Genomic DNA, 25,494 nt, shown 5'->3' on the forward strand with positions numbered 1-25,494 from the left:
TGGAGCCAGGGGGGAAGAAAGTCATAAAATTAAACATCTAAGTCCCTTAGACCATTGATGCTTTGCAGCTTTGTAACAACCCAGACTGTTTATTGCTGTAAAATAGAAAATGAATATCATAAAATCTCTACATCCTGTCAAAGTCTAGAAACGCAAGTGTAGGGGAATGTTTGTAGATGAATGTAGATGAATGTTTGATATTTCTCTCATTTATTGTTTTGAAACAGAAAAATAAATAGTGTATTATTGCTGTACATATAATCTCAGTTACTGACTTCTAGAGTAAGGTTGCAGCCTGCTCTATGCCGATTACTGATGTGATCTTGCAGAGGTTGGGTAGCGTTGTCAAATAAATTTATTGATGAGTTTTCTCCCTTTTATCTCCTTAGCATAGCATTATACCTTTTTGTCTAAAATTCCTTGTTTCTTCTGCTGTGGTAAAAGTGACCACAAAATTTTGGAGTGAGTATAATTCTATCTTAATATAATCACCTGAACGTAGGGCTGCCAGAAGGCTGTGTATGTCCACGCACATAGATAGATATGCAAGTGTCCAGTGAACAGAGAATTTTAATCAAGGAATACTCTGAAGCCAAGAGCTAGGATTGCATGAAATTTAGTCACTCTCTGCCCTGTAGTAACTTAAGATTGAAACAATTTTCTAAACCTTGGCTCCCTATCTCGGGTAGCTAAAGGCTACTGGAAACAGGCTTTTCAGACCATCTTGCTTTAGAACGAAGTAAACAATCATTTAAAGGATTAGAGGACGGATAGAGCTTCTTCCCCTTACATGCTGTTATGGATAATCTTTCTGGAACAAAAAGACACTGTAGAAATGATGGAAAAAATGGTCTGTGACTAGATGGCTGAGGTGATTGATGAGAATATAGGATATTTCATGTTTCTGTCATTTTTTAATCCAGAGCAGGAAAAAGTGCTATGTTATGACAGTTGTTGAGTGGTCTGTGCAAAATAAACCACTGCTCTTTCTACGAAATCTAAAACCTGTGTCAAAAGTTTAGATTAAATTTTAAAGCTACTTAGTATTACAAATGTTTACACTAATGCCAGTACAGTATGTGAGGGGAATTCTGGAGGCCGGAGTGAGAAATAAAAAATATTATTCTGAAACTGGAAAGAAACCATTGACATACCTTACAAAAAGAAACTACTTACAAAATTTCTAACAACAAAGACTTAATAAAATAAAAACATTGGGGAAGGGTTAAAAATAGGACAGGCATTCTGACGTTTGAGGAAGTATTTCTCACTCTCCCAAGAGATTGAGTTAGTTTATTCAGGACACTTTTTCACGCTTCATCAACAGATCTTTGACACTCCTTTTGTTAGCAACTTTACGTTTTCCTGAGCTGGACTGAGGAGGAGAATGTTACATCTGAAAGTTCATCTTTCATTACAAGTTTTATACATTATCCATGTAAGACATTCGTTAACACATAATGCAAGATGCAAATTAAAATAATCTAATAAACTAGCCCATTACACAGCATAAAATAACACATCTCTGTTTTGTAAGCCTAATCTTTGTAAAGTCTGCTGGCGTAGGCACTCAGATCAGTCTTCTGTGCCAAGAGTTGTCCTAAGTTTCCAAGTAATCATGTAATTAAGCAGAGTCAGCAGTAGTTTTTTGATCATGGCTTCTTCGTTTTGTTTTCTTCCTTAATTACTAAGGTCAGAGTCAAAAGATCTTGTGAGTAGATGTGATATGTTTTGCCCTACAGGTATTCTTTGAAATTCCCCACTGTGTGCCTTTCCCATAAGTTTCCTTTCTGACCAAGGGTACCACGGAGGTACTCAGAAATTCACTCTGCAGTGGGTTTTTCTTTCCCCCTTGACTGTTACTGGGGAACTTTAAATCTTGGACTCTTACAGACTGATGAAAGCATGTTTTGCATTTCTACACCTCTTGCCTTGATGTCAATGTTTGAAAGCAAGAAAAGACTCTATTAGCTTAATAGGTTTGAGAATGAGAAATGCCCCCAAACAGATATCTGAACTGGAACTGAAAGCCTTCTAATTACCTGGGCAAGAGCAGAAATTATGCTTCATGAATCATTCAGAACAAGCATGCTTGTAATCTTCTTCTTGATTATACTTTTCAGTTGATACACTGAAAACACCCTCCTTCCTCAGTTCATTTTGTTGGTGATGAGTTTCTTTCTGCCAGAACTAGGGCTGAGCTGATCCCTCCTGCCTGGCTCTGAAAGGTTCATCCTCATCGCTTTGATTCTTTAATCACGGTGAATCTGAAGCTCTATAATGGAACGGAAACATGTCATCTTAGATGTTAAGATGATGCACGAATATATCACTATTGATTTTCACCAAGCAAAACTTTTAATTTAGCATATTAATATTTATATGAAGTGAATTTGAACTTTAGCTGTACTTAATTTAGTGATGGCCTAATTACACAGTTCAATACAATCTAATAATCGAGGCTAATGTACAGGACAGTAGAAGATTTTTCTTTGCGATTTAGCTGGCAGCAAACACTAATCTTTGTGTTTGTTATCAAAAAAGAAGACATCTGAATCTATAGCAGTATTTGTCTTTTCCTGGCACTCAGTTCCTGCTTTCTGTGCATGTCAGAGTTTGGTTTATTGTTTCCGGTTGTTCTGTGTTCCTATCATTCATTTTCATTTCTGTGTTTTTTCCCTTCCCTCTGTGATTCATGGCAATAATTTATTTTCCTCCTAGGCTGGTAAACAACATACTGATGTGTATATTGAATCTCATGCAGGACATTTTTGTTAGATCAGAAGCAGTGACTCAGCTTTCTCCAGCCAGCACAGGGCCAGCTGCTGAGTCACTTTGGCAAATGTCTGGGTTTTGGACAATGGTGATGAATGTGACAGTAATCAAAGAACCCCTAGAATATAGCTACTGTTTGTTTTGAATTCTTTAAAGGCTGATACAGGTACAACTGGAGTGAGAACAAGTTTGTATGAGTGACCTTGATCATTTAAGATCCTGTGATCATTTAGGATCCTGTGATATAAAATAAAACTTGGTTGCTGTTCCATTATGAGAAGACACTTCATAAACTGAGTTCATTCTAGGCATAGATGCTGAAAAGGTAAATCAGGAATAAAATCAGCTTGCTCATCTTTATTATTGTACTTTATGTATTTGTATAAAAAGTTAAGGAGAAATTCCTCACTTGTTTTACATGCATGCATATTTTCTTTATGTTGTATACTGTGCTATTTTAGACTGCTTAAAAACATCCTTTACTAATAAACATGGACTAATAATTACTGCAATGCAATCCCACCCCCTGTTCCTCCTTCTTTCTTTGTCTAAGTGGCTAAAAAATGATGATTCCAAGTCATCATGAGTAAAAACCTGTTCTGGCACCATTTTAGATTTCTATTCTGATATCTCTGCTTAGATGAAGGCCTTAATAAAAAACGAAATTAAAATAAGGGGCATTGCAGTGGCTGCTAGAGACAGATGGTGTTAATTGATTTCATTTCTTCCCTTCACTTGCTTTCTTAAACAGAAAGACAATAATTGTTCGTTATCAGAACAGAATTTTGCTTGTCACTGATATTTAGAGAGGTTAGACTTAAAGCTCTGTACATTTTAAGATTGTAAATAGGATAATGCTGTAAATGTATAACCTTAATACATGAAGATTGACAGGACTGATCAGATAAGTAAGAATGTTCTTTTTGTGAATTTCGTTTTGTGAATTTACAATTTCCATTTGTTTGCCTGCAAGTCTGCGAGGTGGCGGGTTTATTTATTTATTTAATACTGCAGAGCCCTATGCTGTTATCAAATTAAAGTGATTTAGTTATAGTTTATCACACATTGTGGTAAAGGAAACCTGTTGTGGATGGCAAATTTAAATAAAGGAAAGAATTTTTTCATATAAAAAAAAGACAATTTTTTAAACAAAAATTGAGTGTTATGCTGGAGTTTAGGATACAAGAACTGGTAGAATGAATTAACTGAACTAAGCCAAAGTACTGCCACGATCCTGACTTGTTCTTAATTCTTTTGTTCTCCTTTATTAAACAAAATAAGCATTCCCAAAAGGGAAAATATAAATGTATCCTTGGATAGGTTTCTAAATCTGTGGCTAGATTATTTGGTCTGCTATACCATGCATTTGGTCTTGCTTTCCTTGTAAATAGGCATTGGAAATCAGATGTCATATAATACTAATGTAATATTATAATAATAATCCAAAATTATATTGGATGTACCACAATCTTCAGTGATATCTGTTCCTTTTGGAAAAGCTATGTCTTTGAAGAGTGGAAGGTCATCTGATCTCAGAGAGTATGTTCGGAAGCTCCTTTGGAAACCTTTGGTGTATCACACCATTTCTGAGGCCTTCTACCCTTTCTGAATTGCAGCTTATTCCTGAAAGATTTGCAGAACAAACCTGAGTTCACAGAGTTTTACCATTCCCACTTCACACACATTTACTCTTCTGTCTAACTCAGGGACCACTCCCTTCATTTTCATACCTCTACCATGATCCCCTTGACTGGACAAAATTCGAAGAAAAAGTGAAAAAAATAAAAAGGTAAAAGAGTCTGTTTGAGTAAGTTAGTGCAGCAAGGATCAGCTCATAAACTGCAAAACAGACCATCTCCAGAGCAATGGAAGTGTCAAGGCACATCTTATCATGTCCGCTTCTAACATGTATCCATGGAATCCCAACAACAGAAATCTGTTGTAGGGCATAATATGAAGTACTCTGTTGTAATGTGATACTGTGAGGTAAATACAGGAGTGTACTGGTGAATCTCATAGAATTTCAATCTTTAGATTTAGATTTTCAGGACAAACTGTAACTTTCTTGTCTACATGTTTTGTTTATTCTCAATCCCGTAAAGGTGAATAATTCTTTTAAAATTGCTTAACTGAGAGCTAGTGAAAATAGATATATTTTGAAGTTAAAGAGCAGGAACTGATTTTGTTTAAAATAGTTACATGGCAACTTTCTATTGTTCCCTTGCTGTTTTCCTTCCACTTTCTTTTGGCTCGTCTCAGATTGTTGCATCTCATCCTTCATGTCTTTTACTGGCTGTTACACCTAGCGGATTCTCTTTGTCAGGAACTGTCATTCATTTTATGTCTGTAAAGGGCCTAGCACAAAGAGGACCCAACCTTGTCAAAGTCTCTAGTTGCAAATAGTAATGCTAATAATTAAAAATGGCACAAGAAAATTGGATTGAGACTGGAGTTTGTATGAAACATAATATTGAATGTAATAAAAGAAAGTCTTTAACATATAAATAGGTTTGAGAAGATACAGAGTAATCAAATTCAAATGCATTTTTTTTTAGTACTTTTCATGTCGTGTCTCCCAAGGTACTTTACAGCACAATAATCATGATTAACTCTGGATTTAATCAGGGAACTAGTACAGCAATCTACAAAGTGGGACAAAGAGTTAGAAGAGTGTGGAGTTGGTGAGGACCCTAGTGACAATGTAACAATTCATGAAGAGATGTCAGTGAAACCCAGAAAGTGCAGGTGTGACAAAGTACCTGGGTAATCAATTCAGTGTTTCAGAGGAAAATTTGGAACAACAGTCCACAAACATTTCTTAGATAACATAATAATGTGAGAATGGGAGGTATGGGTTATGTGTTTTGTTTTAGGATGCTGCTGACACATTTTAAGAGGAATTATAGCACATTTCCAGGTTTACTTCAGATTTGCTTTCATAACTGTTTTTAAGTGCAAATATCTCTCAGACTTGAACTCTATGAATTGCAAGTACTGGTTTCTTGGCAACCACATCAGGAGTTCACTATTTGCAGCTAGAAAGGAGGGCGTGTTTTCAAATAGACTGGGAATTTAGAGGTTTTGAAATTGTTGATGGTAATGGAGGTTTATGGTTTGCATTTTATTTTATTTAATGTTGCATTCTTGGTCCTCAGACCCTTAAGTCAAATACACAATCGAAGTGGTGAGTACCAAACTATTCTTGAAGTACCTAAATAGTGAAAACCTAGGTAATTTTTCCTGCTTATTAGAAGACAATTTTTTGAAATAGAAACTTCCCTTTTAAGGATGTTTCATCACCAGACAAATTAAATAAGGTATTTTTATAGTGTGTTGCAGATGGATAATGACTGGGGACTCACTCCCCATGTTTCTGAGAGATGATGGTGATAGGAACCGGGAAACTTTTCCTGCTTACAGGCTTTGGCAGAAAGGGAAAAGGTTGTTCAGGTGTGGAGGGAGGAGTCCGGGAGGGATAAAGGGCATTTCGTGCTGCAGTATGGCCCAACAAATTTCAAGTACCATTTTTGTCTTCTTTCTGCTTCCCCCCTCCACCTCACTTCCTCAGATTCAGGCTAAATGTTGACTGTACTGGATCTTGGTCACACACTGGAACAGGCTCCCCAGTGAAGTAGTCACTGCACCAGGCCTGTCTGAATTTAAGAAGCAGTTGGACTGTGCACTTAGTCACATGGTCTAAAATTTTGAGTAGACCTGTGCGGTGCCAGGAGTTGGACTTGATGATCCTTATGGGTCCCTTCTAACTCGGGATATTCTATGATTCTATGATCTTTGTGGAGCATGTAGAAACAGATGGATGTCAGAGAGAGTAGGCAGTAATCCAGTTGCTAGAGTCCAGGTGCCTGATGTGCAAGCAGTATAAGTTCGAGCCATATATTTTTTTTCTATATTCTATATGGTTTCCTTAAATTGATATTAAAAAGTAATAGCATGGATGAAGAATTCCTTTTAAGTCTTTTATTATGGTGAACAATTAGAATGATTTATGTTAAGATTGTATTGCTTTCTGAGCAAATGAATTTGTGGTGATGAGAATTAGGTACGATTTGGTAAGATACTGATTCTACTGCAGTTCAGGTGAAGTCAAGAGAGAGGTCAGTGAAAGGAGAAATATGAGATATTTTCATTCTCTTTTTGGGGTTGTTGACAAAGGCTCTATAATGCATCTTCTAAACGTGTGTTGGACCAAGATTTTAGACTGTGGACTCCTTAAGATTATGGAGAGTTTTAAAATTATTCCCTAAGGGATTTGTATCCTGCTTTGGATAAATGCTGGCTATTACTAATAAAATGGCATCATTATCATGACTGCATCGAAGTTTATTATAAAGCTTTTCACTTTGTGGCACTGCAATCTAAGTGTCCTGCTTATTTAACAAATGTAAATGAATTGATCTCCTCATACCTTCAGAGAACAGCTAATTTGTCTGTAGATAAGGAACTCGTGATAGAGATTATTAAAGGAGTTAACAGGTTTATTGTGGAGTCACGGCTAGAAACCAGATTTCATTCTCCCTTGCCTTCCCTCATTTTATCCAGCTTTGTTCTGCTATATCCCTTTGCCTCGGAATTAAGCTCCTGTGAAGGATGTGTCATTCTTGATGGCAGTGGTTGTCCTTTTGTCTTAACACTTTATTATTATTATTTTAATGCATTTATTTTTATTTTGTGAAATGGAGATAGAAGTGCTTATATAGCCTTCAAGGGGTTTAGTAGCATTGGCTGGTTGAAAGATGCAGAACTTCTTGAGACAGGCAACTGGGACTTTGCTTATATATCTCCTCAGGGAAGAAGAAACTCAGATTAATACCCTCTTCACACCTGGAACTTCTAATGTCTCCCTGGACGACTGATGGCTGCAGCCAATGCATTGTGTCTTTCTCAAGCTCATGCTGCATGAAGCCACAATCTACCCATATATCAATTATTTATTAAATGAAATATTTATTGTTTTACTTGCTATTATTTTCAGAATCTCTTGACATAATTATTGCTATGTGCATTTTGCTTACAGGTATTTTAGTTTGTGCAGGAACAAAGATGGTACAATATAGATTTTAATTTTAAGAGTTAAGTAAAATCTAGCAACATATAAAGAACAACATACCCAGATGAAGTATGAATTATGCTAAAACAAATGACATTACTTTTTACTACTTCCCTCTGGAAAAGGGCCATGTTTTTTAGATGAAATCCAGCAATTCAAATGAATTTTTTATATTACTTGCATGCAGCAGGATTCATTTTCTCCATCATCTAATGGATAGTGTTTATTAAATATGACAAACTCAAGAAACTGAGCTTTCAGATGCAGAGGGAGATGACTGCCCGCATTTGTTTGGCATCGTCAATTTATCGAGACTTTCATCTTGTGCAGATGATTATAGTTTGAGTTTCAATCTCTTCTTGAAAAGTTCCATTATCTTAACGCTAGTATTGAGGATTAAATGATATTTAGGAAAACCACCAGAAATATTTATTAGAAATTTTATAGGTATGCTATAGAGTAAATGACTGTTATTGCCTTCATTACTTTGATTCAGTGGAGAACATCGTTTCTTGAAGAAAGAAGTATTCTTGATCCTGCTTCTAGCAAGGTCAATAGCAAAACTTTTGCCTCTCAGAGATATGGATATGCATCTTTTTGGGCTCAAGAAAGATTTTTTTTTCTTCTGTTGAGGACAGATTTTGCATCTGCAGCAGTTCTTCCAGCTGAACTGTCTGTCTGGCAGTGAAAAGACTGATTGCTCTCATCACCGAGGGACAGAAACGTGCATCTTTTCTCCTGACGCTCTCTCTCCTTCTTGAACACCATGGAATATAGCAGCCCACCTGCAGGAAAGCTGACCTTGTTGCATTGAAATCAATGGGGATAGTTACAACCAACTTCAACAGAAAAAAAGGACAAACCTAGATTTACAAAATCCTTTTAGCAGGTGCCTTGAATTCACCTCTGTTTTCTAACAGTTTTATACATGCCATAGATGCACAGGGTAGTTAAGGGGTTCAATTAAGGGCCAGCAGATGACTCCAGGTGAAGGACAGATTGGAGAGCAGCATGTGGGCTTGATGTGCAGCAGGGAAAAGCAGCTGTGGGGAACTTTTAAAAGGGAATTTGCAAGACCTGGCTGGAGTGTGACCTTGCTGGGTGCAGAAAGATGGCCGTGGTGCTCCTGGGGGGAAGGCGTCGTGGTCTGTTGGATGTCTGTCTTTGAGCACAGTTGTAGTATTTCTGTGTTTTAGAAGGAGATGATACTAATTGCCTGTGCAGGTAACAAATAAGATAAATCTTACTTTTTTTACAAATATTTACAAATTTATAAAATTATAAATAAGATAAATCTTACTTTTTGGGGGGTCACTTTTGCTCATTTTAACCATATGGCTTTCATTTGTTTGGGAAAAGTGTTTTATTTTTGTGAGCTAGGTAAGGCATAAATCCTTTCCAGGGCTACCTTATTGTGAGATCAATGCATGGAAACTATTGGGGCACAAAAAGTCAAACCAACCACAAGGCTGAGGAAAAATCTATCTGCTTTGTAGCCTTAACAGCTCCTTTGGGTAGGGAGCTATTGGATTGCTACTTACCTGGTATTGAGATATGTTGGATGCCTGAAAGTCACGGGCAGGTAGCTGTTGTGCCTGCAGAGGCAACTCTATTGCATGTTCAGTAATTATAATATGTATATATATGCGCATATAAAATATTATAAGGTATATTTCAGTAGACTTGTATGCTGCTTGTTTTAGTGCAGTTTGACTTCTGCATTGTCTCTTCATTGTTAGAAAACCAGAATAAGATGATGATGATTTTGATATGTTAGGTTATGGGGTTCAAATGAGCAGTACAAATTGTCAAAAAAAAGTATACCAGGAACTACTTTGTACTTGCTTATCTATTTTTATGCTGGGTAGCAAGCATTGTGCTCTGTACGCTGTGGATTGATTCTCTCCTGTTACTTGTTTTATGAAATCCTTTTCACCTATGCAAAGTGGATGCAGAAGACACAGAAAAGTCTTACTCTTAATGGTGTTGTGGATGTAGGAAACTATACAAGTTGCAAGATAATACATTGGTAGTCATGGTTCTCATTTTGTAACACTATCCCCTTTATAAAACTAGAGGAAGTACGCTTAGGAAGGTGACTGGAAAAACTTGGCAATGCAATTGCTAAGCTTGGGTATTACGGAAGTAAGACCAAATTTCTTCAAGGACCAGTTGAATCCTACTGTGGTTTATAATCAAGGACATTTCTGTTGCATTTTAACAGATGGTTGATTTTTATTCTTCTTCTACTAGATGCCTTATTCATGTAAATTACAGGACTATGAAAATAAACAAGGTGTACCCTATGGTGTACATTAATTACTAGCTGTTAGTAAACACAAGTTTTTTGTATTGGCTTGTTGCGGAAGCTGGTGAGCAACTGCTCTGTGGTAACATTTGCTTCTGTTTAGATGGACTTTTTCACCTTTTGTGAATGTTAATGGCACATCATGAATTACAAGGCTATATTTCAAAGGCAGCAAAAACTGTGAGGCATCTATCAGTAGGGAGGGAGTTCAGTGTTCTTGAACTACCAGTGTGTAAATGAGCTCCTAGATGGTGTTCAGTGAGCTCTGTGGAGTGCTGGAGCATGCAGGCTTCCAGCTGTGAAGGATTACTCTTGATTCCACTAGCTCATCTACAGAGAGGTTTTTATTTTAGCTCACACTTTGAATGACTGATTCGTGTCATGGTGTACATGCATAACCCAGTTCATTGATTACTTTTTCCTACTGTTCATAGCACTGCTTTTACGTTGCTCTATCAACCATAAACTATCATCACTGAAAGCTCTTATCTGGTGTGCTGCTAATAATGATAAAGCTTACACTGTTATTAACTGTTTGCGGTGTGGCAGAATGGGTTGCTTTACCTCTCAAAAACATGTCTTTCCTGAGAGGTGGAAAGAGTGACTGCAATTGTCAGGGATGGCTACTCTAGTTGCCTGCTACAAGTCTTTTCCCACCAGGAAAGCTTACTGGGTAGTGAAGCCCAGGCCCAAGCCCCTCTGGGAGGGGAAAAAGGAGAACTTAATTTCATGAAACAGCGCTGTCTGCAGCCTGCCCTTGGGAGCTCCAGCCAAGCAGTGTACATCTTTAGACCTCCAGCTCCTGATAAATGGAACCTATTCCTGATTCAGGCCCAGATCTGAAGTTGAGGTAGCTCCTCTACTTTAATATAAGAAGAAATTAATTAATTTATTTGATCATCACTCTGTACAAGGGATTTCTTCCAACCCTCTCTTACTTGTAAGAACATAGGGAGGATGTATTTATTCAAACATTGTAAGGTATGTTAGAGATTTGTTTCTCTTCACTCTTGAGTTGTCTTATCTCTTTCCTGTCAGATATATGCAAAATTTGAAGGTGCAGTGTCAGCTGTTGCTGAGACCTACCACCATCCAAATAGAGCAGTGTATTAATTTGGGATTATTGGATATGCTCCAACACAAGTGGTGAGAACTTCCAGAAGCTCTGTCCTGTCCAGAAGTTGCATCATGACATGTTATTTTGCTTGTATAAGTACTTTGTTTCTTCAAGAACTACGTTCTGTGTCAAAATCATTTAAAAAAAAAAAGTAATTATATTTTTTTAGAATTAAAATTCAAAGTCAGATATTTTAAATTTAAGTTCATTAGACACTTTCTTCTGACATTTATTTGAACACTTGTCTGGATTTATTTATTCAGTAAGGATCTGTATTCTGAACTGACAGCTATAAAATATGATTAATTTTAACCATGAAGATATAATTTCTCAAAACTTTTTTTTTGTAATAGTACTATACAGGGGAAAAAATAATGAAGAGTCTGCTGCTTCTGGACAAATAATAAAGCCAACAGTCAACTGTAAATTTTTTACTTTTTTTGTTTAACTCATATGTAAGTCTCAGTATAATTGGTCATTTTAGGCTCAGTATGTGCACATCTTGCAGCTTGTTTTAGCTCACAAGTTTTAGTTTTTTTTAATCTGGTTCAGATAGGCTGACTTTTCTTCAGAGAACTTAGAAGCAGAGGCCTGCATGTGGAAGCTGATGTTTATGAGGCAAAGATTCATAACAATTTATTTCATAGGAAGTTTAAGCTCTTGACATAATGTCTTTTTCAAGTTAATCTTGGAGTGATTTTATGCTTTCATTGTTGAGGAATGCATTGTGCAGTGAGGAGCCAGCTGTAGTATCTCTGGGGACTGTAAAAACAGCACCTGTGGTTTGTCTACCTTTGCACTCAGCTCGGACTGAGCCTCTTCTTTACTTCCAGCAGAAATGGGAGCTATGAGAAGAATTTTTTTCATGTGTGAATGAAGATACTGGACACGTTTTCATAGGTGACGTCCATATAAAGTAAATTTGAAATTGCAACTGGGACTTAGTTGCATATGGATGTGTGAGCTTGAATCAGCAGGCTTATCATCAGCCAGTCTCTTCCCCCAGTTACCAACTTTTGGTTTGTGTCATGAACCAATTTCAGACTCACAAATTGGGCCTTTTCAGATGAAATTAAACTGGAAAATGCTCTCCAGGAGTACACCTAAAGCTGCTAAAGGACAGCCTGTGGTACTGAATGAATGGTAGTCCCAAGTTAACCCTTACCAGCTGATCCACTGCTTGGGAGATTTGCTCACGTTGTTTTAAGTTAGTTGCTAATATACATAAAGCATTCAATTTGTGTGTGTGCGCACATGCTTGTAGTTCAAATGGAGTGGGTCATTTGGGTCTGAAGTTGAGTGATGGAGGGAGAGGTGTGAAATACCTGTTGAGGTGAACTGAAAGCATCAGAATGGAAGTCCTTCTCATTTGGAGAAAAAAAAAACACAACTTCTATTTAAACTTCAATTTTATTTTTTTTTTAGTTTGGGGATGGATGAATGAAGATCTCACCTTTCATACTGTTCACAAAAGACGGGGTGATTATGCTTTCTTAAGATATGGAAGAGTCATCTTTTATTGTCTCCTTTGAGAGTTAAACACTGCTCTCCACTCTTATTGTAGCATAGTAGAGGCCAGCTTTGTAAGTGATTATAGGATGGTTTATTTGCTTTCAGCATCTTCCATGAAGGAGTTCCACTTTGCATACAGTATGCGTTTACTAAACTAACAAGGTGAGGGAGAAGGAATTGGTCCCTGATCCAGTTGTATGGTGCAAAATGGGACAGCTTCATCAATTTGCATGGTGTGTGTCATGTTTTTAATGAAGATTGAGTTCCAGTTTCAGGACTGTGCTAGTAAAAATATTTGAAGAAAAATATGGTTTAAATTCCACAAGATTAAGCAAATGCAGACTGGGGAGAGAGGAAGAGAGGCCCAATCTAAGTAATTAAGGTTGTGCAAATGTGTTACTTTCATCTTCTGCTATTTTCTTCACATCTTATACATTTTCTTCTCGATCTGCCTCCTGGGTGATAATTTTTTTTTTCTCCTGAGAGCTTGTTGGGCCATTGTGACTGTCAGGGATAGTGTCCCACTATTTATCCACAACGATGAGTTCTGATTTTTGCGTTTTTATTTTGAGAAAGTCAAACCTTTTGATGGCTTGACATGACTGGTGTCCTTTGTGAGGCTGGACTATACCTTTTGCAGTGCTGAAAACCATTTTTTCCCCTAGGGGAAACAAGAATCCAGCATACTGGAAAAATTACATATATCCATGCTACTACCATTTTTTGTGTGAGCTTTCATTTCTTAACAAAGCAACATGAAACCTATGATGAAGCTAACCGATGAAAATACTGTCAATCTGTCTCAGTACTCATTCCCCACAAACACAGGAGTTATGTAGAACATGATAACCCAGCTTCTGATGTGCTATCCAAGAATTAATGTGTTGTGAATAAAAAGCTAATTCTAAATGTGGCTTGCAGGTACTTGGGACATGCCAGTTCACACCATATAACAGTTGGATGTTTTACATTCAAGGCTCTATTAAACTCACGAGTACTTTGTCAAGCAATTCAGCATCCAAGACTCTCTAGCACTCTGAAACATTTGTAATCTGCTTCGTACATTGTTCTGTGACATGGTAAGAAGCTCAGTATCTCCCCCACTGTGTTATGAAAAGGTTAGCCTTTCTCTGGCCTGAATAATACATCAGTACTATAGAAATGTTTATTAGAAATTGTCATTCTTTAAGTGGTTTCCAAACCATTAAAAACATCATTCTCTTCAATCAAATCCAATACGAAACAGTAGTAAATCATCTTTATTATCAATACAGACTATTACGCCAGCTATGTTTCCCTTGCAAAGCACAAAACTGTTTTGTTTATAGTTTTCACTAATGTCATTCAACACCAAGTACCACAGAAGGCTTCTATTGCCTCCACCTAGTTCTGTGACAAACTGTCACACATTTCAAATACACAATAGCTGTATGAACTTGATAACAACACTATGTGACCTTGGAATATCCTAAAAAAGCTTAAGTATAGGAACATTTAGCATGATTGCATTTATGGCTTCATTCAAGGATGTGTTGCTCAACTACACAACTCCTGTGGGAAGTGAGTACTGAGAAATAGATAATTACAGTTTTTCAACTCTGCTAGGTCTCTGACAACAATTGTGGAAAGAAGTCAACCGAATACTAGTATTTGCTGTGCAGAATGGTCAGAAGGCACTGAGCGGTTTTTTGGGTGCTACTGGAACTGTATGTGTTACGTAGTCACTCAGCAGCCCCCATGGAAGATCCTGCCTTTGCAAATCATTAAGCCTCTGGTTACGAGAAGTGCTCATCATGCTGGAGACTGAGCACTGATAGCTGACTGTCATTATATACTGTTACATTGCTGTCTTTCGATAACATGGTGAGTAACCTGCAATCTGTGATTCTCCTCTTTGTTCAAGGAATATAAGTAATGGCAGTTTCACTGGGCATTTTGGGAAATGAGTTTACAGCCTTATGTGCTTAAAACCTTGCTTAGTTCTTTAAATTGAAGGAGTTGGGTTTTGGCAAAATGAAGACCTGATAAACATTGCCCTGCAGGATAGTTGGTGTGGTATTTGTCCAGTTGCTGAGCTGGCATATGAGTAGACTTCTTGTGAAGTCAGCAGGAGCCTCATCTCTTTGAGCTTAATGTTTGCCTAACTATTTTTTCAAACTGAATCTTGCCTGAGCCACAAGCAGAAGGAAGATCAAGAAGGATGGGGAAATGAGCAAGTACTATTGGGATTTTTCATCCAAAACTGTAATTTTGAAATTTGCTTCAATTTTTTCTGAAAGTTAACCATCTCTCCTTTTCCTCCCTTGATTCTGCTGGTCATATGAACCAAGGAGGAAAAAGCTCTACCCTTTTCTTCTGCCTGTAGCTGTGGGAACTGGCTTGAGGTAGCTTTGTAAGGCTAATGGGTCGCCTTGGTTTATCTATGGATTCATGAAACAGACAGAAGACTTGGTGTATGGAAGAAAGTCTTGAATGTCTAAATATAACTGTCACTGTTCTGTATCAACTTTTTACCACCAAATTTCCGTGTGAGTGGAAAGCAGGGCTTGGCTTGGCTTTGCTGATTATTCAGAGATTCCTCTCAAAATAACTGTTACCTGGTTACACCAAGACCTCTGTTTTGTGTTTTTGTTTGTTTTTAAACAGTGGCTATGTTACATTATTAGAGATTTGATTACCATTATTACCATTTAAATGTTTTTTTAAGAATGTCTCTAGATTGGAAACATTTTCTTTGATAGCTTGTGTTGTAGTAAGGCACTGTTCTTCTGGCGGTATGTTTGCTTGCAGGATAGTGGATTCAGCTTTCTGCTCTTGCATTGGTCACACGACTCCATTTGCATGAGTATTAGTGGTCTCCATTTGATATAAAGAATATAATTGCATGTACAGATTGTGCAGTCTTCCTCAAATGCTGAGTCTATTTTCTTTTGCTGGGAAAAATCTATCTTTTAAAAGTACTGTGCTTAATTAAAGGTGTCTATGGGCTAAGTTATTCAATTTAAGCTGAAAATAAAGCTTCTGAGAGTTGTCTACAACTTACTGAAAAATGGTTCTTCTGTTCTTTGTTTGGAAGATAAATATAATGGTAAGTTTGTACTTCACTTTTGTTAAGGCAGTATGTGCAGTAAGCGCAATTTCCCCTACTTAAAAACAAGATATTTCTTGCATCTATTCATGTTTTAAAATATTCTTTACAACAATGGACACAGATGAGGTACGTGCATCTTTATATAAATGTGTAGAGTAAAATATAGTGAAGACTTTAAAACCAATGAAGATTTTAAAACTAATAAAATCATAATTTTCAACTTTCATTCATACTTCAAGATAGTGTCTTACACTGATCTGTAGACTACATGTTATTAATAGTAAAATATTTGTTTTAAAAAATTGCATAGCCCTCTGAGAAAAATATGGTTAAGTGAAAGATTCTAATCTACTGATGTAGCTTAGAGATAATTTGATCAAATGTCAAACTCAGTAGTGGTACTTTATTCTTATGAAACTGCAGAATGTATATTTGAAACAAAGTAGTTCTTCACTGGTAATTGTCCTGCCTCCCCACTAAATAACCTTAGCCACTTAATTCAAGTATTTTAAGTATGAAAAGCAAGATCTAAACCATTCTAAATATTCAGAGAAATATATTTGGGTTTGTGGTTTTTTAACTAATGAATATGAATTTTCTGTTGTGTGATAGGAATAATGTAAAATACTTTATGGATCTGAAGAGCTTAATGTCTGTATAATATTAGGGATTTAACTTTTTATCATTATTTTAAAGTTTTAATTCCTCAGAAATATTTGCTTACCAATTAAAAACATTTAAATGTCCGGAAGTCATTTGAATTAGATACCTATGATATCATTTATATTATAACATAGACTTCACATGTATTTAGAAATTGCCAAAAGTATCTCGAATGATAAAGAGCAACTGGTGTCATACCTCACTGTTATGTACTCCCTATAATTTACAGGATTTCTTTGTTTTTAATCTTGCCATTTTTTTGGTCCCTGCTACCTATGAGGCTTTTCTTCCTTAACATGTGGACTCCAAAGGAAAGGGAAAATGAAAAGTTATAAATTTTAAGCATTTAATAAAAGCAACCTAAAACAGTCTCATGATCTATGAAAAGATTACAGATTATAAATCTTGTCTGTGCACCTTCCAGAGCTGGATGTTAAGGGGTGTAAGGATGATTTGGAAATTCCCACTTGTAATTGTGTGGGGTTTTATGATGCTAAAGCTGTAACCTGGATGCGGAGAGAGACTGAATAGGATCTTTTTGGAGTTAAGAACAGTTTTAATTTCAAATCTAGGGCTGGAGCAATGGACAAAAATGAAATATTGAAATAAATAACATAAAAGTCTGTGGATCTTTTCAGGGTTTAAAAGTTAGAGATTTTAGTGTGAAGTGGTGTAACAAATTTGCATTCATCACAAATACTACCTCCATTGGATTGCATCCATTTGTAGAAATAAGTGATATTAATGTTGACAGAAGATTAAAAGTTTCAACTCTACAAGTTTTAGGATGCTTGTCTTTTGCTCTCCTCTGGTTTAATAGAAACTCTTCCTCTCACTTGCAGCAGTAGAATTTTTTGATGTTTTCTTTGCAATTATTAGGTCTGTTAGCCTTATTACCTTTCACTTATAAGGTGTTACTTGTTAATTTTTTGCATTATTAGTTTTTATTGCGTTAGCATTTGCTTCTATAGAAAGCCCTTGACTAATCAAAGGGAAAATCATAACCTGTGAAGCAGATATAGGTATAATCTCAATGTTTTGTCAGTGAGCTGCCTTATCCTTGGGGAATCGCTGCTGTACAGATGAGGTCACTTGTTCTCAGGAGACACTCGCTCTTAAGCTTCTCCCTAGAGAGCTGAAAATAAAGGTGGCAGATATAATGAGGGAGTTTTTCTGTGGGTTCATGCTCAGCAGTTAAATACAATCTCCCCTGCCTTTCCAGACGTGTCAGAGTAGCCTTTAGGGATTGAAGTCAGTGAAATTCTTCTAACCATCAGAGCCTCAGATGGCTTAGCACTTTGCAAGATCAGGCACTGGATGGTAATAACCTTTGTGCACTATTGACTTGGACAAAGGTCAAATGAATGACCTGAAGGAAAAAAAAAAAATCTTGTAGACTTTGTGATGCCAAGGTTTTCTTTTCAAAGCTTGGCAATCCTGCTGTCGCTATGTTTTGTGCTGTAGGCACAGCATCAGTCTTCCCCTTGTATGTGATGCAGGAAGGGAATAAGGCATGCGGGATTAGTGGCTGTGCTCTCCAAAACAACATCAACATCACTCTCTCTCTTGGACCAGGGAACTAAAGCTTGAGATGACTGGAGATTACATGCAATTCAAAACCAGTCAAGTTGTAGTTTGCAAAAGATTTTTTTCCACAAGTCTGCATCTGTGCAAACTGCTAGCAATTCCTGATCATTAATCAATGGAGATTTTGTGGTGGTGGAGAATAAATTTTCTTTCTGGAAGGCTGTCACACAACAAACTGCAAGATATTGTCACTTGGTGTGGATGACAGGAAGGGAATAGGTGGGAGGAAGAGAGGAAAGAGTCTGAGATCCTATCATTATCACTGGGTGCACTTACTGTCATTGTTACCAAAGATAGTTACTGAATTAAAAAGGACTTTTCTCTTGTACATGTGGAAGAATACCTATAGGAAGTTATAGTTACTTTCCTTAGTCAGGGATCACTTGTCCAGCTGTGGGCAGGCCTCCCCACTCTGGGCACCGGAGATGGTGCTGGTGCCTGACAAGACAAGCAAGCAGAGAAATGCTTCGGCTGTTTATGGAGCTGGTCTTTCCACCCAGAACTGGGATAGTGCTATGGGTTATACTTTCAGCATATCGCTGTGACACAAGGCAAGTTTATTGCTTTTCCTTTTTCTCCTTTTTTTCCTTTTTTAGTTGAAGCAAGAGTCAGCATATACTAGAAAAGTAATTTCTATTGAAAGGAATCTTCTGTTGTCTTAATGGGAAAACGAAGTGAAAGGAGGGTAGTAACATACTACAATGCAATAGGATTATCTCAATATTATGCTCATTTTTTTTTCTGTTATGATTTCAGCTACAGTGATCTCTTGGTTTTCATTGCAAGCCTATTGCTGAATGATAAGCTTTATCAGATTTCTGCACTGAGTGCCTGTTGGATTTTGGTGGTCTAATCTATTCCTGCAATGAATCAGCCAGTTATGGCTGATTTAGATTAAAAAATAATAATAATCGGGGGATTGGTTGGATAAAAGCTGAGCTCCTCATCTCCAGGTATGTGGTTACCTCCTATACAGAACATTGTTTCAGAAATGGCTATTGCAGCACATCTTCCATTGATACACATCTGTACTAGTTGCTGAACTGTGACATAAAACCTCTTCCTGTAATAAAGAACTCACTTTTGGATGGATTTTGCCTTTTGGAAATAGGCTGTCTATTCTCACATCCATGCTGGTGATGGTTCAGAACAGGAATATGCTTTATTTTGATCTCGTAGAGAATACTGAAGAGTACCAAACTGATGAAAGCACTAGTACCTGTATCAGTTATTTTTGCATTAATGTGAAAAAGCTGCATGTCCAGTTGCAAGCAGAGGGAGACAGTCAAAAATGTTAATTACTTTTCCTTTTCTTACCCTTATGTTTGTTTCAAATGCTCATCTCTTTCTGTGCCCGAAGGAGGTCAATTAATCTTACATACTGTTGTTTCTACCAAACGAACAGTTGTGATGTGTCTCACCATTCTTTATAAAAGAGTGGAAAGTTCTGTACTGAGGAAGAATGCTAACAAGAATAGAAAACCATTTTGCTTTTTGCTTTCATAGGCCTTTTTGAGAGGCCATATAAAGCTAAAACTTGTAGTGAACTTGGTATGAAAGCTCTTCCATCAGAAAGACAGTGGGTTATACTTGGAGAGGACTGTTGTCTCTACATTCTTCAAAGTCGAGTTGTTTCATTTCCCTGCAAGCTGTATTCAGAGGTAAGGCTTTCAAATAGAAACCCACCACCAGGGAGACAGGCCATCTCCCTTAGTACAGCGTCTGTGCTGCCCAGCTTCTCCACTATTAAATGACTTGTATCGCAGTGGATTTGTCACAGTGCTCTCTGACTCTTCCCTGGCTGTGTCAAAGAGGTGATGGAGTTCTGCTTGCTATTGCGCTATTTATTTTCATAGCTCCATAAAAACAGGATAAATCAGTGTGAAGTTGTCTAGTGGTGTCCTTAAATCTATAGCAAGGCACATCTTTGTGTTTATCCTTATTACCCTCTCTTGTGTTTTCTGACATTTCAAAGTGTTTTCTTCAGAAGCTGTGGGGATACGAAAATGTCTAACAGCAATTCTCCCTGCCTTCTGCAGTCAGTTAACTATTATTTCACATCTACATCAAAAGCATGCAACTTATTAAAGCAAATTTAAGAATCTTTTATTCTTTCTTTAAAAATTACCCTTTGTTTATATCTATACTTACAATGTTCCTCCCACAGGGTAGCGTTAGAGTTGCTCACTATTCAGTTTAACAGTCTGATGGTTGCCTCTTGGCTGGCAGAAAATCAGTAATATATCAGGAAATTTATTTTGAAAGGATGTCAGTGTGAGGTCACCACGTAGAAAGTTGAATCAGAGGTCCAGTAAGCTTAAGTATTAGAAATGGTACCTGGCAGAAGAAGGCGAAGTACTTCAGAGGTGGACCTAAAGGCTCATGCAAAGGGATCTCTGATCTTCACCGTCAAAAAAGGTTAAAAATATTTTAAATTATCATTTTTTTAAACAGGACACCTTTCTTTCTCTTATTCCATATCTTCTTTCACAACTAAGTATTATTATTCAGAGCCACTAATGATTTTTCATTAAATAAATTTCCATGCTCTAAAAGACGTAAGGGCTAAAAGGCATATCTGCAAAAATACTTCAGTGCTATGAAAACTTTGCCAGTGATGTGGTATTAAAAGCAAACAAAATAAACCAGGACAAAATATTAAAATGAGCTTTGCATCTGCATTGCCTTTAACAGGTCATCTAACCAGACTTCTAAATATATCTTAACCCTTATTGTAAATTCATTGAAGGGAACTCCACAACTAGCTGGTTAATGATAGAAAACATATTTGGCCCACAATTACAAATAAAATTCAGGAAAAAGTATTTTAGTTAATTTATGAGCCTTACAAATTAAACTATTGTAAAGTTTGTTAGTTAACTGGATCTTTAAGATAAATCAAAAAGTATGTCCCATGGTCCTGGTTCCCTAGTCACTAGAGAGACCTGTCAGATTTGTTGCATTTCTTCTCTGCACAAAAAACAAGAACTGTGAACACTTAGGTGCTGTCCCAAGTCAGAATCAGCTAAGATACATACTCAGGTCTGGGAGCTGAAGGTGCTACTGAGCCATGCATGAAATGCAAAATGATTATTGGTTTTATTTTTCAGGCCATAGGTACAGTGGTTGTTGTCTGAAGTATCTTGGTCGTCTAACAGACCCATCAAGGGTGATGCTGAGCTGCTAAAGTCTTTTGGGATGTTATGTATGACTTAGCAGATCCTGGATCCCTGTCTTCTCTTTGTCTTATATCTGTTTATTAGATAGGACAACTTAAAAGAGCCAGGTAAAGACACTATGTATGCCCCTTTTCATGTTAACTTTTATTACAGCATTACCACTGTTCTCCATGTAGGAGGTTGTGGAGGGATAGAATGGGCTTGAACTCAGCAATGAAAACTTATTTATTAATGTAAAGGAACGGGATGCTTTTTTGAGGATGAGATGTACAGTTATTTCTGCAGACTAACTGGGCCTGATGTGGATCCAGCAGATGTATGTATCATATGGACCCACCTGAGACTTCATTTTGCAAATAACGCTGTGTGTAAGACACAAAAGTAACACAGAGTAGGGAAACTTTGGAAGGTTACGCTGTGCCATGGAGGCAGGAGGTTACTACCAGTCAGCATCAGTTCAGGCCCAGGTTCTCTGACTCATATTTGGGTCTGTACTTATCCAGATTGTTCCTTAATGTTTTTGTATAGCACAGATGTTTTGTAAAGCTTTAAGTGATTCTATTAAAGCTTCCCTGGATGCCCAGACCTAGTCCTAAATCTGTCTGTTGGCATTACCTTATTTACTTTGTTACTGGGAAGAGTGATTTTAGCTAAGAGAATGCTGGATAGCTAACACACAAGTGTCTGGAAAATAATTTAATTTTCTTCTGTGTGAATCAGTTGGAAGGCTATCACTCCAAATTGAGAAACATAATGTATGTCCACCCACCTGGCAGGATGTAGGATAGGCTTTGTGGCTCTTTTCTGCTTAGCCTCGAGGAAGAAAGTGGTTATAGTGTGACTATATTGGGCACAGGTGGTTTTCTGTAGCTCTCAAATAAGCAGTGTGCTGGTAGTTGAGGGACTCAGGAAAAGTTTTATTGAAATATGTATGGCCTAAAAAAATCATATTCATGCATAATATGATCTGTAGAAGTGGCTGGATATTTCCAAACAATTTCTCTAGGCTTTGCCTCTTGCCTTGGTTTTGAATAGCATTTGAGAGTTGACAAAGAAACTGTCTCTAGTTATTACAATATTTGGTCTGATATGTATTTCTCCTCTCTTACTGCACTCTGATAGTTGAATCTGCTAAAGCCTTCCATTCATAAATGTTTATCAGAGTTGCAGTATTAGAGTAGTGAGAAATGGTGAGGGTCGTTTAGCAAGTACAATACCACACATGGAGTCAGGAGAGCTCTTCATATTTGTTCCTGCCTTTTCTGCTCTCCAGGATGTGTCCAGTTTGCTTTGCTCCTCAGTTTCTTCCTCTTCAGAAGAACAGAGGGAAACAGATTTGTTTGTATAGTCTCATACAATGAGTTTTTTTTTTGTTTTTTAAAGACTGGAGTTGTTTCATCATCTTTGATTGCTTTTACTTTCCAGCCAGGTCCCTTCCCTGGGCCTGAGGTTTATCCATGACCTAGAGGAATCTTGGATAAGCAATGCTAAGAATTAATGATTTCTCTTATTATCAAGTTGTGATAAATACTCTGCCTTACATGGCTTCAGAAATAGTATACTTAAAAAAAAAAAAGAAAAGTAATAATTCTCTAGATATTTTTCTGCTTGCTCTTATTCTGCAGTAGAGAGAAAGATTTGAAAAACAAAACTTCTTATACTTTTGTCTGGCAGACGTCTGGTTCTTGAAGTACAGAGCTGGACTTTACTGGACAAGATTTAGATTAGATGTAATGAAGTTGATGGTGAGTGGTGAAAGGTTCTGTACAGAATAGCAGAAGTGTCATGTGTACAGTCAGCTTCACTGGCAAAACAAATGAAGAATGGGAACTGCATCAAATCTTGTAAGTAGATTTTATGAAAAGAGGACCAATTGTTTAGTAAAGTCTCCTGAGAATTGAATCCGTATGAATTTCCATAGTAAGTCTATTGCAATTGTGCAGAAGTCAGTACATAGTAACTGTATAGCTGTTCAACTCCAGTAGTTTTTAAGTTGCTGTTTAACACATAGTAATTACCTTATTCAGTTTTAATTAAATGTGAAGTCATGCATATTGGAAACATGATTTACAAATTTTTCAGAGTAATGATTCCAAAGTGATTTTTCTGGGCATTTCAAATCTTACTTATGAAAGTAAGATTCAGTATAATTGTTTTTCTTTCTATAAATTTGGCCGTAGTCTTGCTCTCCTGACCTATCGCTCCTTTCTCTCTACCCTACTATACAGTAGGATTTGTAAGTCTGAAAAAAACAAAGATCGAATTATCAAGTTCTTCTGCTTTGAAACTCTGCCAGCCTGTACTCTAATCCCAGAAGAATTAAGAAAAAAGGGGATGGACTGTGCCACGTTCATTCGCATCATCTTGGTTTGTCATCAGGTCACAGGCCAGAGGGAACAATTGTATAACTGTTAAGGCAGAGACATGGGCACTATCATTAAGGAACTGTGAATCAAACAGGCTTCTCAGGTATGTGTATAGCCCCTGGGATGATGCAAATCACTAGTTCTGTATGCTGAAGGTCTTAAATTGTGGAATCTGTGCACAATTGAATTGCTGTGATGCAACATTAGTTTTTACCAAATTCTTCCTTAGTGGAGTCAGAAGGGAAATGTTTAAGTATTGATGTTGTTGTGGAACACTTCAACAGCACTGTATGTGTTGAAATGTACTCTGCAGTGAGGAAGTAACACCATGCTACTTGGAAGCCATCTTACCATGTCTCTTTTACTCCACAAAGCATGACCCCAGCCCTGTGCACTCTTATCTGCCTGCCTACCGTGTGCTTCACTTTCCAAGAGCTGAGCCTACGTTCTCACCTGGAAGAGCACAGCTTGGTACCTGGGTGCTGTGGAAGGGGAGCTCACTCTTGTGCCTTCTGGTGGTCTATATGCCCTTTCGCTGTGTGGATGCACAGAGCAGAAGCTGTTCAGTGCATTTATACAAGACGAAAGTTCTGTGTTTGTGGTGGATCACATGCTAATGGGGCAGCGGGAGGGTTGGGCTGGGAGCTCTAGGAGTAAAGATCCCCTATGAGCCTCAGGCTGCTTGTCGCCAGGGTTGGCCTAACTTCTTGCATTTATTCACAAGATTTTCAGGTGTCCAACTGAATTACAAGAAACAAAACTGTGGAGACTCCCGGAGAGAAAGAAGGGAGACTCATCAAAACTCTAATTATTTACGTCTATGCTACTGTGAACTTCCAGATGGCATGTCACTGTTTTTTTTCCAGTGCAGAGCACCCTTTGGAATTTTTTTGAGGCAGAATAAAACACATTGAATCAGTATTCCATCCTAGTACCCTGCAAATGCCTTGTTAGCAAGACTCTCTTGTCTGGCACAAAGACGCTGTGAGTTAGGAGTAACTTGGGTTAGGAATCCATGTGCCAAATAACTTAGTTTTTCATCACGCCCAACAGATTTTATTTAACATGCAGACTGCTCCATGTTTGGATCATCTGCTGACATGTACTTCCTTCCTGTAAGTCATCCAGGAAGAAAACTGGTTTTATCATGCATCAAACACATTCAAATGCTTACTCTTCCTAACTTGCTGATGGAACTCAGCCTGTTTTAGTTGAACTAGCTCTCAACATAAACACAAGTGCTCATCATAAATATTTTCTTTGAAGAGTCCAAGACATAGAACATACACTAGTATTCATATTTACAAATCTTCAGACTTAATTAGCAATGTTGTATATGGAAGAAATCTATTTGAAATGCTTTTAGTTTTTATTCACTCATTCAGGTTTCCTTCCCTCTCACCTTTCTTTTTGCTTTTTTTCCTTTAAGCTTTCCAGATGTTGCTTGTGCTCATTTCCCCATATATACTCATTCTACCCTTCACCCTGGTAGTGAAGCTGTAGCAATCTTCTAAATAACACTCTTTGATTCTTTATATGGAAAAAGAACAATGAGAACACAAGTCACCTTGTAATGAATATCATATTTTCTTTTTGTCATCCATTAAAAGAAAATGGAAAAACACAGAAAATATTGGTGGCTCTCTTCTGCAGATGTATCTCCAACAATTGCTTTTCAGTTTGTGATCTGAAAACAGAAGACTCATTAAGAATTGTCATCCCAAGGAAAACACACGTAGAACATCCACATTCTATATGTGAAAGCCATGATCTCCAGGTACAGCTGTTTGCTGTTGTGCTGACGTAGAGGTAGTTCCTCAACTGTGAA

General features: G+C 37.3%; 1 protein-coding gene across 8 annotated transcripts in view; it reads left to right on the top strand.

Annotated features, from left to right (window-relative positions):
- GRID1 (glutamate ionotropic receptor delta type subunit 1) overlaps positions 1-25,494 on the top strand; it is a 576,662-nt gene that overhangs the window by 149,731 nt on the left and 401,437 nt on the right. Inside the window, exon 1 of one of the 8 annotated variants that reach the window (XM_080597923.1) lies at positions 8,899-9,067. The exons of the other annotated variants lie outside the window; for them this stretch is intronic. Coding sequence (XP_080454049.1) covers positions 9,046-9,067 — 22 coding nt within the window. The 5' untranslated portion in view covers positions 8,899-9,045. Of the gene's footprint in view, positions 1-8,898; positions 9,068-25,494 lie in introns of those variants that run through there. 8 annotated transcript variants of the gene reach the window in all.

This window comes from Anser brachyrhynchus, assembly GCF_964034855.1.
Source record: "Anser brachyrhynchus genome assembly, chromosome: 6".
NCBI classification, from domain to species: domain Eukaryota; kingdom Metazoa; phylum Chordata; class Aves; order Anseriformes; family Anatidae; genus Anser; species Anser brachyrhynchus.